A 13435-nucleotide genomic window follows, 5' to 3' on the forward strand; every position below is an offset into this window, starting at 1 on the left:
GCATAGACAGAGGAGTGAGTCAGGAGAGTAGGGATGTGTTGTACTCTTCACCAGGCAGAGTCCGGCCTCGGTCAGGGTCTCACTGACCTCTCCCTGGTGTGTTATTCCCTTTGAAAAGGATGGCGTACGTGTACCAGCCACAAATATGGAGGCCTTTGGAAAGGTCCAGAGTGCTCGTGTACAGGTAACACGAGCCCGCAAAGTGCAGGGCTGCTGAAGGTGCATGGAACCATAGTATTGCAGGAATTTGACCTCAAACACAGCTGCAAATTGAACATGCCTTTTTGTCTACCCATATATGTGTTTAATTTCCTTTTGTGTTTTCATTCTACTGATAAAACTCAGCAGCAAGATTTAAGGAGTTCCTGGCTAACAAAATTACCCTATTTATTTTCAGTAGAACTTGATCTTTTCTTAGGTTTTTACTACGAGCACACTTTGATGTGTTTGAGTTCAGTCTATACTGTGGTCCATGTTTCTTTTGGGAGAACGTTTCTTTTTTTTTTTGTTGTGGTGCTGGGAAAGACCGGGCAATAATCCAGCTCAGAGATTCCCCGTTTTCACTTCCCTTTTGTGTTTGACCCTTTAAAGGAAGTGGAAAACAAAATGAGAGCAGACAGTTTCGAGACTGACCACAGACTTATCGGTGAATGCCTGGAAATCCTGGAAATTGAACTGCACGCTGTTAGATGGAGACACATTTTTTCTTGCCTGAACCTTGGAATTTCGGAAGGGTTCTTTCATCTCTGAGCTGGGTCCCTGTAGCATCAAGATTATTAGCAAAGTTTATCAATAACTCATTTGTGTCAGCTTGATGTATGTAAATTTCTAGGTAATGACCTTTTAAAGATAGTTTTCTTTGTGTATATATTATGACTTTACTATGTACTTGTGCTGGCATATACACAAGATAAAGGTCATTATATATAACTTTTTAGTGTTTCCTATTCTCTTGCTCCTAGACATGTGCTGTGCCAAAGTTTGAATTAACTTTGAGCTGTCACTAAAAAGATGAGAAGAGATGTCAATTACACTTAAACTGTTAAAGAATAAACATTATTTGCAACACAACACCATAAATAACTAACCAGTAGTGATCAGTTATTAGTTATTTCATTGCTGTATTCCAGGGTGTAGGTTATATTGCGGCATGTTAGTCTCCGAATTGCCTCTGGATGTTGGACTTTTTTCAGGACAATAATCTGATAGTATTTTGTAAAAGTCTGCTGCTGGGATAGCGGAAAATGGGTCTTTGTAGCTGTGGTGCTGGTGGCAGTGGCTGGGATGTAAGGGTGGCATGTGGACGGCAGATGAATGACTGTTTGAATTGTCTTTGATGGAAATCATTGTCCCGTGTCGTTCTGTCCCCTAAACATTCCTTGATACCCACGAACCCCAGCTGGAAGATGGGGGAGTGGAGTGCCTGCTCTGCTCCGTGTGGGGGTGGCTCTCAGACGCGCAGCGTTCAGTGCATTTCCCACGAAGGAATTGGATCCCGCGTGGTTGAGGACTCCATCTGTGCATCCTACTCATCACAGCCTGTCAGCCAGCAGTCGTGTAACCTTCAGCCCTGTCCTAGGTATAGCGTCACCCGCTGGAGCCAGGTAAGCACCATGGCGGTAAAGTGAGCAGAGAGCATATATTATCATAATTATTAGTGTAGCTTGTCAGATTTTGTTCACATCTTTAACCATGGCAATCCATAGTGCAGCGATATAAGAAGACAAACGAGACCCATTTTTGTTTATCACTTCTCAGCCACATATCGTGCTGTCAGGTCCTGACATGATTCGCATTACACTGTGCAGTGTGTGTCCAGACCATTCTGTGATTAGTGTTGTGATTGCGGTTGTTCTCTTCGGCAGTGCTCGGTGACCTGTGGGACAGGCGAGCAGACGCGCGAGGTCACGTGCGTAGGGGCGGGGAGCCTGCGGCTTCAGGAGTACTCGTGCAGCGGCCTGCTCCTCCCACAACGCGTCCAGCCCTGTCAGATGCCTGCTTGCCCACTCCAGATTGCCTGGCACATTGGCGACTGGGGCCTGGTGAGTAAGGACACAGTCACTCTCACTGAAGGCATACCTTTGGCAGCATGAGTGCATCTTGCATGTACAAAGTCCATGTCTCTCTTCCACTCTCATGTTCCTCCTCAATGTAGTGCTCTGTGAGCTGTGGTTCGGGGCTTCGTGAAAGGCAGGTGATATGTTCGGACAAAGAGCGGAACCTATACGGGCCAGAGCGGTGCGCGCCCCATCCCAAACCTGTCACAGTGGAGGTGTGCAACCCGCAGTCTTGCTTCAGCCCTCAGCGTGAGTTCAGCTCCACTCTGCTACTTAACATCAGCCATGTGCATTACATAGTACACGTATAACAAAATCACTTAGAAAATGCTTTCTTGTGCCTTGATCTATTACTACGTACACTCATCTTTTTGCTTCTCTGTGTTTGGTTTTGTCTCTGTTTGTGTAGTGGTTCCCAGTAAGCAGGACCCTAGAGGATACGATAATACCTTACATGGCTTCCGCCCTTTCCTCCCCGATGACACCACAACAGGTTTTTCAAAATTATCTGATTATGTAGTCGTTTGTAAACCCATCAATTATTTTTTCGGGTGCTGTACAAACCACAAGCCCGCCCCCTTCTCAGCCTTTTCCTCTGTACTCGCAGTATTCCACGTGTTCTTTTACCTTACTCCCCTGGGTACCAACACTAATTATCCAGTCCTGATTGACATGTTTTCCTCAGTGGGGAGGGTGGGAGATTGACTGTCTTTTTGATTAAAATATTTTGGAGTTATTGAACTGTATAAACCTGAGAGCATGGCTTTGTTGTACCCATTGCCCATTTGCACTGTTTTGCCTAGTGGTCAGTGCATGGTCAGTGAGTGCATGTGCTGATATTTGTGTCCGCATTTGGGTATCTTCAGGTCACATTTTCAGGACAAGAGGCTGAGTCTTTTTTTCTGCAGTGGTGAAATCTGTGTTTTAGTGCTTTTTATTTGTCTTAGTGCACCCTGTCACTGTGTGAAGTTTATGTTAAGTCCTTGGCTATTTGCTTGTCTCTGCTGCTGTATGCTATCTCTATGCTGACGCCTGTGCCGTTAATGTGTGCAGAGCTGTGAAGCAGTATCTGTGGTCTCCCTGCTGAGTTCTGTACTACTTTCGTAGTCTACTGGCAGGAGCACGGGGAGACGTGGACAAGCACCTTGTCTGACCCTCAGAGCAGAATCTTACACTGCTCCCAGTCATCTTATGGCTGCTGCCCTGATGGCCACACACATGCAAGGGGCTCTAATGGGCAGGGCTGCCCTCAGAATGACTGCACACAGAGCAGGTAACATCCCTTAGCATCACTGTAAACATCCTTCTCCCCATCTTTGGCTTCAGAGAACAGAGCACAGGGTGCTGACCCAATGCAATATTACAATCATGAAAAAATTAACATAGTAGTTCAGATGTTACAATTTCTCCAAATATAGCATGTTTAAACCTAAGTGTGGTTGCTTGGGAAATGAAAATATGCAGCAAGTTGAGAAACATCTACATTTTTAACTGATGGTTCTCTCTAAAGCAGCTTGCAATGTTAATCTGCCTATACTTATTAACACCTATATACAGCTTGGTAATTTTACTGGAGCACTTTAGGGCAAGTACCTTGCTTAAGGGTACTACAGCCAGAGATCAGAGTTGAACCTTTAACCTTTGAGTCTAAAGGCAGCAGCTCTAACCACTACACTGGTACAAATTTTATTCAGAGGCACTTTATGGTGAAGCGCATTGAAAGGCTCTCAGAAGACCTGTACTGTCCCATCGCTGTGTGCTGTAGGACTGTCGTGGAATTACATTATCTGTTCTCTTCTTGTCTGTACTTCTGCTCTTCTCTGCCAGGTATGGCTGCTGTCAGGATGGTGTGACAGCGGCTCAGGGTCACAACAAGGAAGGGTGTGCAGAGTATGGTGTGATCCTAGGGGTGCAGGTAAGGGCCTTACTGCCCTACTCTCACCTTCCTGCTGCCCTCCACGCTCTCGTGTTGTGATCCTGTCCAGATGCCCAGTTCACCTCTTCAGTCCATTCTTCCCTCACAGGAGTACAACCCAGCTCCTGTAGAGCCCAGCGATGAGTGCCGTTCTGCTACGTATGGGTGTTGCCATGATGGGGTTACCCTGGCTTCTGGACCCAATGGAGAGGGCTGTCGGATCCCCCCTATGAGTGGTGAGGAAGTCAAAGAGAAGGCTCATCTCTACTTCTATTTAGCAGATGTTCTCTGTATCATTGTATGTGTTTTACTTTCCTGTAAAAGTATACCATAATTACAAGACATTATTAGAAAGAAAGAGTAGTATTGCAAGTTTAGTATAGAATATCTTTCTCAGATCATACTTACTCAGCTGTAACCCATGATGAGTTTGCAAAATAATCCCAAAATGAGTGCAATGGAGTAGACTTGAACAGAGCTTGTAGTTGTACATTTGTTTATTTTCATACATGGATGCTTGACACAAAAACATGTGACTATATAGAGAACATACACTGGCATTTGGCTCATGATGTTAAACAGAATTGGATAAGGAAATGCCATAAATGTGAATAATGGGGTTCAAAAAGCAATACCATAGCAATGCAAATAAAGGACTTATATTGACATAATGACTTCACAGTCAAAAAAAAAAAAAAAACACATTTCATCATTGATAGGAAACAGCCACAAAAAAGTTTATAGCTGCGAACACTGTCCAGCTTCACTCCAAGTTTAGTATAGATCAATATTAGTTAAATGGAAAATTAGGTAATTATCTGATGTCTTTGTCAAAAGTGAGTTAAAATCAGAGGTGGGTAGAGTAGTCAAACACAGTACTCAAGGAAAAGTACTGTTACTTTCAAAAAAATATATACTATAAAAATATGTATCAATACAACAGATGAAAGTAGCTGTCCAAAAATTTGTCAACTGCTGAAGTTACTTGTTTCACATTAAACTTTTAATGTATGAATAACTATCAATGTTAAAAGTACAATATACAAATTAATCTAATCTGTTAGATAAATTAAATCTATTGTGCAAATAAAATTATATATTGTCAATTGGATTAATCAAATAAAAAACAATTTAAAGACCACCTATGTCCAAGGTGGCTTACAATTTTAGGTTTGTCTACTAAGCTACTTCCAAAGATTACAGTTTCTTCATTTGTACAGTAAGGTAACTTCAATGGAGCAATTCTGGGTAAGTACCTTGATCGGGGTACTGCAGCAGGAGGTGCGATTCAAACTCGTGTTCTTTCGCTGCAAGGAGACAGCTCTAACTCCTACCCTATGAGCTATCTCAAAAGAAGTTGCGTCACCCATTTTCCATTTAACTGACCCGTTTATCAGAAGTGATTTACAAATCTATGTCAATTTAAACAGCAGGGCATTTATGCTACAGCTTGTGTGAAATACCTCTCTCAAAGGCAATAGAGTAGTGGCAGGATCAGCGTTCAAACAGACAGCCCCCAGTTTTCAAGTCATTATCTGTAACTGCTACACTACTGACTGTCCCACTCAGGTGCTCTCCCATTGTCTCAATGTTAATATTAATAAGAAGTAATTTTACATACATACATTTACATACATTTATTCATTCAGCTGACGCTTTTCTCCGAAGCGACTTACAGTGTTAAGGTTACAATTATTTACCCACCCATTTAGACAGCTGGTAATTTTACTGCTTTGATAGTCAACATATTGGATTTTGAAGACATAATGTCAAGAAATAATAGCTCCGAAAGGTTTCCATTAGCTTGGGTTCTGTTGCATAATGATGTGTTAATAATGCTGGCACAAATAAAAAATTGATGGGTTTGCAGCTAGTATAGTGATTAGAGCTGCTGCTTTTGGACCCAGTGTCACAGGTTTGAGTCTCATCTCCAGCTGTAATACTTTTGAAAATGGTGTACACACACACACACACACACACACACACACACACACACACACACACACACACACACACACACACACACACACACTGGCTGAAGCCACTTGTCCTGAGCGGGGTCACGGCAACACAGGGCGCAAGGCTGGAGGGGGAGGGGACACACCCAGGATGGGATGCCAGTCCGCCGCAAGGCACCCCAAGCAGGACTCGAACCCCAGACCCGTGGACATGGTACTTACCCTAAAATTGTTCCAGTGAAAAATATCCACCTGTATAAATGGGTAAATACCTGTGAGTAGCTTAGCACTGTAAATTGCTTAGAAAAGTGTCAATCAAATGAAGTAATATAAATTGGGGGGGGGGAATGTGCTGTTTTCAATTCAACAGCTCTACAGCCTGGCTGCTTCTTGCCTCACACTGCCGGTCCTTGCAGTGAATGGATGTCGCGTTATTACTACAGCCAGTCCGCTGGCAAGTGTGTTCACTTCTGGTACGGGGGCTGCCATGGCAACCGCAACAACTTCCTGAGCAAGGAAGATTGTGAAAAGGAGTGTCACAGCGTGGTGCGAGGCCAGCCACGGCCCGTCCAGGTGGTGCAGAGGAGGCAGCCGGCGCACAGCCGGGTGCGGGACATGAGGAGAGTGTTTACCGTGAGCCACGGTGGACAGGGATCCAGCGCAGCTACCCAGGCTCACAGAGTGGAGCACCACACACGGCATCCTGTCGAAAACACGATCCAGCACACCTACCCCACAGAGAGGTAAGTCCGTGGGGGCCCCCCTCGCAGCCCCAGGCCCCGAGCCCCAAGAACATTCTTCTTCACTCATAGGATGGAGCTCTGCCACATTCGGTCTCAGAAGAAACTTGCCATCAAAGCCTGCGCGATCTGAGACGAAGAAGCAGGTCCTCCCATGCCACACGAGCTCTCACACACACAAGCGCATGCTAGCACATCCAAAGCTATTTTTACTCCCGTTGTGGAAAGGTGCAAGTGAAAAAGGATACCACCAGGAAGACACCCTCCTGGACAATCTTGTGCTTTTGGACTGTATTTTTCCTTCGTACAGACTTTTGTTCTTCTCCTCAGCCATCTGCTTGTAGAGCTGTAGGTGTCTTGTAGTGCTCACTAATTCGTCAGGCTGTCTTTGTGCTTGCTGTCACCACTAATGTCATTAAACGGAAATGATAAAGAATCTGCTCAAATTGTCCCGTCTTTGCTTCTCTGTTCATCACTGCTTCTCTCCGCTCCCTTGATGAAGAACCATACAGTTTGGCTGTATCCAGCAATGCAATCACCACTCACCTTGCAAAACACTCGATTATTGCTACTATGCTGCTGACATTCGCTATGTGTCCATTTACCTCTGTGAATGTGGTATTTATGTATTTTGAATATTCTCCACATGATCTGTTATAGCTGTAGTACTGTGAGTGTATGGCTGCTTTGAATGGTAATTTATGTTTGTTGTGATCTACAGCACTTTTTTAAATACACGCCGCTTGGATTCATTATTCATGTGGTACTTTTATACTTTGTTCTAGATCTTTGTGTACATTTATGCATCTTGGTGAAATGAGATGGAAACAGTGTCTTTTGTGGATAATTTGAGATAGAGAACAAAACACCAAAAGTAAAGGCCATCTCATTCCTCCTGACTATATTAAATTCATTTGGCAAACTTCATGTTAGTCACAAGGATCTACAGTACTGTGATACACTCCATGAAAAGGTATGTTTTTAAATGTATTTGCAAGTATGAAAATAATATAATAATAAAATCTGATCTTTATTTCAACTATATTGATTAGATAAAGGTAATGTAATTTAATAAAGAACAGTAGAAATTATTCTTTATAATCATTTAGTCAAAAAAGGCCAGAAATGCAGTTTTCTGCTGGGTAAAATATAAGTACAACCCCTAACTTCAGTAACTGATTTTGACTTCAGACTTGTTTGGAAATTGCTTTAAGACCCTTCCCAGTCCCATAGGTATCCATAATCTTTCTTTAGGCAGCTCTTTTGAGCTTGCCATGAAGTAGCCACACAGTTCAATTGCTAAGAGCAAACTTAAATACATCAACTCTAAGTAAGTGGCTGTTCATATAAGGAAATTGCCTCCAAGTTTCTCTCTAGCGATATTCTAATAAATTGTTCCTGTTTGGTTGCACCTGATTCTAATTTTAGCATTTGCTGAAAAAAGAAATGTAGGGATGTACTAATTTCTTCATATTAGGAAGTTGCATTTATGTTGATTAAAATAGTACAAATGAGGGCAAAATGGGATTTTTGTAAATACTATATTAAAAATTTTGATCACCTTTATCTACCAGTATTGTTGAAATTATGATAAAATATCCTTTTGTTCAAAACTGTAAAAAAGACAAACCTTTTCATGGGATGCACGTACTTTATTTTATAATACTACATCAAAATACTTTACAACAGTAGAAATTATATAATGTTTTTGATGAATTTTTCCGATGCATTCTCATCAAGTCAATTTAACATAGCGACTTAAACGGAGAACCTTGCCCAGTACAGTGAATGCGGACTGCTGCAGGGCAGAATTTGAGGATCTGTCAATGTGGGAACCACTGTGTCGGAATCACAGCGATCCAGTCTTCTCTGTAATTCACTGCACTTTCATCACAGAAATGCGGTTTAGTGGCATCGTCATGAGGTTTGTGGAGGGATTAGTAGAGTAGGGGATAAGAAGAGTAAGCCTAAGCAAGCTAAGGATTTTGTGGTCAAGACTACTCATGTTCTCTTTAATTGTTAAATGAGACCAAATTTTCATTTGGGGGCGAGACACTCTGCAGTACCACTAGAAGAGCAGCGTATCACTCCTTCTGCTCCATCTAATCATCTCCCTTTATCCTTTTCACTTGTCTTTCAGTCTTTCACTTACCTGTTTGCCACCACTTTGTAGAGGACAAATCTTGAAATGCCTGCCACCAGAAAACCACCACAATTTATGTCACTGCTATTTGCATGGGTCCAGATTTTACTTATGTCATCATACTAAAGTGATGACACCCGGTCTTGGTCCCATTTGGGTAGTAATTGGTAATATTTTGTAGTCATATCTACCTTTACAGAATACGTAGGTCATGAAATCTGTATTAGGATTTCACATTTATTGTTTAAAAGTAGAGGGGGCGTGGTGGCGCAGTGGGTTGGACCGGGTCCTGCTCTTCAGTGGGTCTGCGGTTCGAGTCCTGCTTGGGGTGCCTTGTGATGGACTGGCGTCCCGTCCTGGGTGTGTCCCCTCCCCCTCCGGCCTTACGCCCTGTGTTACCGGGTAGGCTCCGGTTTCCCGTGACCCCGTATGGGCCAAGCGGTTCTGAAAATGTGTGTGTGTGTTTAAAAGTACGACTGTCACAAAAAAACCCTGAGGAGGAAAATTGTGCAACATCTGTTTCATGGTTGCTGCCATAACTGAAAGTAAGCAAATGCATCTGTACTCTGCAAGAACATGTGACCTCGGCCTTCTGTCAAAAAAACACATTAATCTCCTTCCTGTAAATATCTTCAATCACTTAGAGTGGTGTTGAGAGCAGTAACATTAGTAGCGGTAGTTATCATTCCAAAACACACACACAACTTAAGTCTGGGTTTGTCATCTTGCATTTACATTTGTTAATTTAGCAGACAGTTTTTTCCAAAGTGCCTTAAATCTCAGAAATTAATACATTACACCATCAGACGGCGAGATCTGGCCGCAGACACGCAATTCTTGGGTACGGTCGCTTTATCGCATATCACCATATAAACCAATATACATTATATGAGTAGATGCATGTACAGTTTTCCCTTTTTTTTCTTTTTTTAAAAGAATAGATAATGTCGTACATGACACATCTTCTGCTCCCGCTCTCTTTCTTAATGTCCCTGTCTGAAGTGTGTCTGCCTCTTCCCCCATTCTTTCTGAGCAGCCTTGGTGTGAGCATTGATAAGTCAGACCCCTCCACGGTGGAGGGTCGTGTGGGACAGACTGTGGTGCTGCCCTGCCGGGTGAGCCCACCCCCTTCCTCCACTGTTGTAGTGGAATGGAGAAAAGATGGGGTTGCTGTTCCTGCTGCCAGGTTAGTAGATCACATATTATTATTATTATTATTATTATTATCACTCTTAAAGATACTTCCAGTTCATTCAGTTCAGATTATTTTTGTAGAGTCCTCTTCACAAGTGTGACACAGAGTGCAGAACAACAGAGCACATACGGCTGACACATGATGATGATGGAAGAAAGCAAACTTTTTTTCTTCTGAAAAAATACATACTTGTTCTTCTTTTCCTATAATGCTCCATTAACTGAAGGAATTTACCTCTAATTTTAAGTATGTAATTGAAATGTAATAATCTTTTTTCAATGCAATCTAAGTTCCTTTCTCACTGATACCAAATGAAGCATTTTCCAGGAACGTGAATGTACAGTCATAAATTCCCGAAGCGTTATAGGTGTACGTGCTCGGCAGCTGCTCTTGCATCGTATGACTACGAGAGTGACCGTGTCTGAAATCATCTCTGCGGGTCTTATTGGTTTGTGACTCCCTTCCTCCTTCTCTGCGCAGGCATCAGCAGCAGCCCAACGGCTCTCTGCTCGTTGGGCCTCTTACTCTGCAAGACTCAGGCTGGCTGCTGTGTGTGGCCACAAGGAGGCGTGAAAGAGACCACCGATATATATACCTGTCCGTGTCAGGTGAGCCAGTCAGTCTTGTGCTTGTAGCGTCTGTAAGCTTCAGTCATCGCACGCCTTTCTGAAACATTGATTCCTCACATTTGCATTATGGTTGTGATACATGTTGCCAGTATTCTTAGAAAATGTATCACTGATGAATGGAATGTCAGCTGCTCCATACACTCTCTGTGACAGAGGGATCCTCAGAGATGGTCCAGCGCCCCTCCGTTAATCAAGATGAGGGTCACTTGTCAAAGGTCAATCAGCCATCTATCAGTCACACGCCAGGAAAGAACTCCCACAGGTACCGAAACACGCAGCCTCGGGATGTACGTGCCTAGAAGCGCGTCCACGTGCACAGACTCGCTGACGGGTGCGCGTCTCTGCGTTCTCAGGTTCAGCGTCGATCGGTCAGGCTCCTCCGCGGTGCAGGGCCGGGCGGGGCACGCGGTCACACTTCCTTGCACGGTCACTCCTCCGTCTGCCACCAAATTTGTCAGCGTCGAATGGACCAGAAACGGACGCTCGCTCTCCTCTCGCAGGTAACCCGTGCAATGTTTGATTCACGAAGGAGAAGTCATAACCTCACAAAAGCCTTCATGAAAAAGAAACATTTACGCATTCGCTTTTATAGCAATTGCTTCTTGTGGCTGCCTGCAGACACACCCAGAATTCAGATGGGTCGTTGAGTATTAGACAGCTGAGCTCGGAAGATTCTGGTGTCTATACCTGCACCGCCTCTAGTCAGTACCATACAGACCAGCGACAGCTTCAACTCAAAGTGCAAGGTACGCTTGTGCCATTTGTGCTCACTGTTTCATTTATTTTCACTCCCTCATATGAGTGGTTGTTGGTCCGTATGAATCCGTACATTTATGTTGGCTTCCTAGGAGACCTGAAGATCACTACAGCTCCAAATAATATCCAGGTGACCCAGGGTGGCACAGCACAGCTACCTTGTGTGGTCACTGGGGACAATGTCAGTGTTGGGTGGTCAAGGTGAGTTGCGGTCTACTCTGGTGGCAGAGTGCTGGCTTGGATGCCAAGTGCAGAGATTTTAGTGTCATTTTTCCAGTTTTGTTGCATTTAATAAATTATTCAGGTATTAGTGCGTTTAGGAACATGCGAAGGGCGGTGTGGTGGGTTTGACCGGGTCCTGCTCTCCGGTGGGTCTGGGGTTCGAGTCCCGCTTGGGGTGCCCTGCGGCAAACTGGCGTCCCGTCTTGGGTGTGTCCCCTCCCCCTCCGGCCTCACGCCCTGTGTTGCCGGCTTAGGCTCCGGCTCTCCGCGACCCCGCATGAGACAAGTGGTTTCAGATGATGTGTGTAGAACATACAAAGTGCACACAGCTTTAATTAAGCACTTAGATATTATTTTCCTAAATAGCACTAATGAGAAAAATACAAAATACAAAAATTCACAGACAAAAACCCATCTAAGAACTTAAACGTAGTTCTTTCATTCCATCTTTCAGAAGTTGCAAAAAATTAAAAAAAAAAAAAGGAATGCCATGATAGAGCGGTTGGTAGGGGCAGTTGTTAGTAAAGTGATTAGAAATGCTACCTGTGGATCCAAAGGTTATTGCAGCACCCTTGAGTAAGGTAATTATCCTAAATTACTCCGGTAAAAACTACCCTGCTGTATAAACGGATAAATAATTGTAGGTAGCTGAAGACTGCTTGTTTCGTTCAGAGAAACATGTCAGCTAAATGAAAATGACAAAACATATATGTGTATTTATAAGAAAAGGATATCAAGGAAAAAAGACAAAATATATGTAATAGTTCAGCAGTGAAATAATACGGTAAAATGATGCATTTCTCTCACTGCTTATGATATTTACATTTATTCATTTCGCAGATGCTTTTCTCCAAAGCGAAGTACATTTCGCAGAAAAATACAGTGAGTGCAGTGTATCACCAGAAAGAGAGACTTGGATACAGACGTGTGATTCTGAAGCACGGTTAATTTGTCACATTCCACCATATAAACCAATGTACATCGCATGAGTAACTGCATAAAGGTTTATCCATTATGCGAGAATTTTTAATCACACAATTACAACAATAAAAAATGAAAGTGATATTGGCTCCAGCAAAGTGAGATGAACCGTACAATGCGTTGTAATCAAGGTGTTAGAACTAATATGACAATCTGACTGGCACTCTTAAAAAATCAAAACAATGCTCCTACATCATATACATCCACTGTTATAGAAACTACAAAGCCAGAAACTGCAGTAAAAAAATGTGGGCTTCATTTCCTCCCTTAGACATACAGAGACGGGCGGGAAATGCAGAAAATACTTCACATTGTGACCCTAATAAGAGAACCGGCAGCAGTCAGCAGTTTGCGTGGTGTTCCATCGACTGCAACATTTTTCAAGTTTCTCTGCTGCTCCATGTCTTGATCCTGTTCTTGACACAACCTAAAATTTAGAACCGCTTGCAACAGATTCTTCCGTTTTTTTTGGATTTTACACTTCGTAAGATAAATACTATAGACTTAATGAAGACTAAAAGCATACCTTGGCAAATGTCTTTGCAATGCTTATAATCCTCAGTGCATTTTAACACTTCTGGTTTTAAAGGAAAAGGTAAGGCTTTCATTTGCCTTTTCTCTTTTCAATACCTTTTAGTGGTCGGAAACTTTTTTCGCTTAAGGACACGTAACAGACTACAGCCTACACTTGAATAAAATGTCAAAGATTTCTGCGAGATGCTTGTGAGCAATCGCACGGCCAACTGCGTGATGCGCAGGAGAAGCCGCTCCACATGTGTTTCAAGCTTTACAGCTGTGGAGTATGTAGTTCTGAAGGTATAAAGGTTTAAAATGTTGCT

The 13435-nt window shown here is 43.1% G+C and overlaps 1 protein-coding gene across 6 annotated transcripts in view; it reads left to right on the forward strand.

The window, feature by feature from the left end:
• Nucleotides 1–13435, forward strand: part of paplna (papilin a, proteoglycan-like sulfated glycoprotein) — a 28786-nt gene that overhangs the window by 13022 nt on the left and 2329 nt on the right. For 4 of the 6 annotated variants that reach the window (XM_029258481.1, XM_029258486.1, XM_029258483.1 and 1 more), the window contains 15 exons: nucleotides 119–184; nucleotides 1400–1604; nucleotides 1866–2042; nucleotides 2156–2306; nucleotides 2467–2550; nucleotides 3165–3330; nucleotides 3885–3972; nucleotides 4082–4208; nucleotides 6301–6673; nucleotides 9850–9999; nucleotides 10489–10616; nucleotides 10791–10899; nucleotides 10991–11137; nucleotides 11256–11383; nucleotides 11486–11594. In XM_029258481.1, the coding sequence (XP_029114314.1) occupies nucleotides 119–184; nucleotides 1400–1604; nucleotides 1866–2042; nucleotides 2156–2306; nucleotides 2467–2550; nucleotides 3165–3330; nucleotides 3885–3972; nucleotides 4082–4208; nucleotides 6301–6673; nucleotides 9850–9999; nucleotides 10489–10616; nucleotides 10791–10899; nucleotides 10991–11137; nucleotides 11256–11383; nucleotides 11486–11594 (2208 nt within the window). The remainder of the gene's footprint in view (nucleotides 1–118; nucleotides 185–1399; nucleotides 1605–1865; nucleotides 2043–2155; nucleotides 2307–2466; nucleotides 2551–3164; nucleotides 3331–3884; nucleotides 3973–4081; nucleotides 4209–6300; nucleotides 6674–9849; nucleotides 10000–10488; nucleotides 10617–10790; nucleotides 10900–10990; nucleotides 11138–11255; nucleotides 11384–11485; nucleotides 11595–13435) is intronic. The other 2 variants (XM_029258485.1, XM_029258487.1) reach the window with 1 other exon arrangement.

This window comes from Scleropages formosus, chromosome 15 (assembly GCF_900964775.1).
Source record: "Scleropages formosus chromosome 15, fSclFor1.1, whole genome shotgun sequence".
In the NCBI taxonomy this organism is placed as follows: Eukaryota; Metazoa; Chordata; class Actinopteri; order Osteoglossiformes; family Osteoglossidae; genus Scleropages; species Scleropages formosus.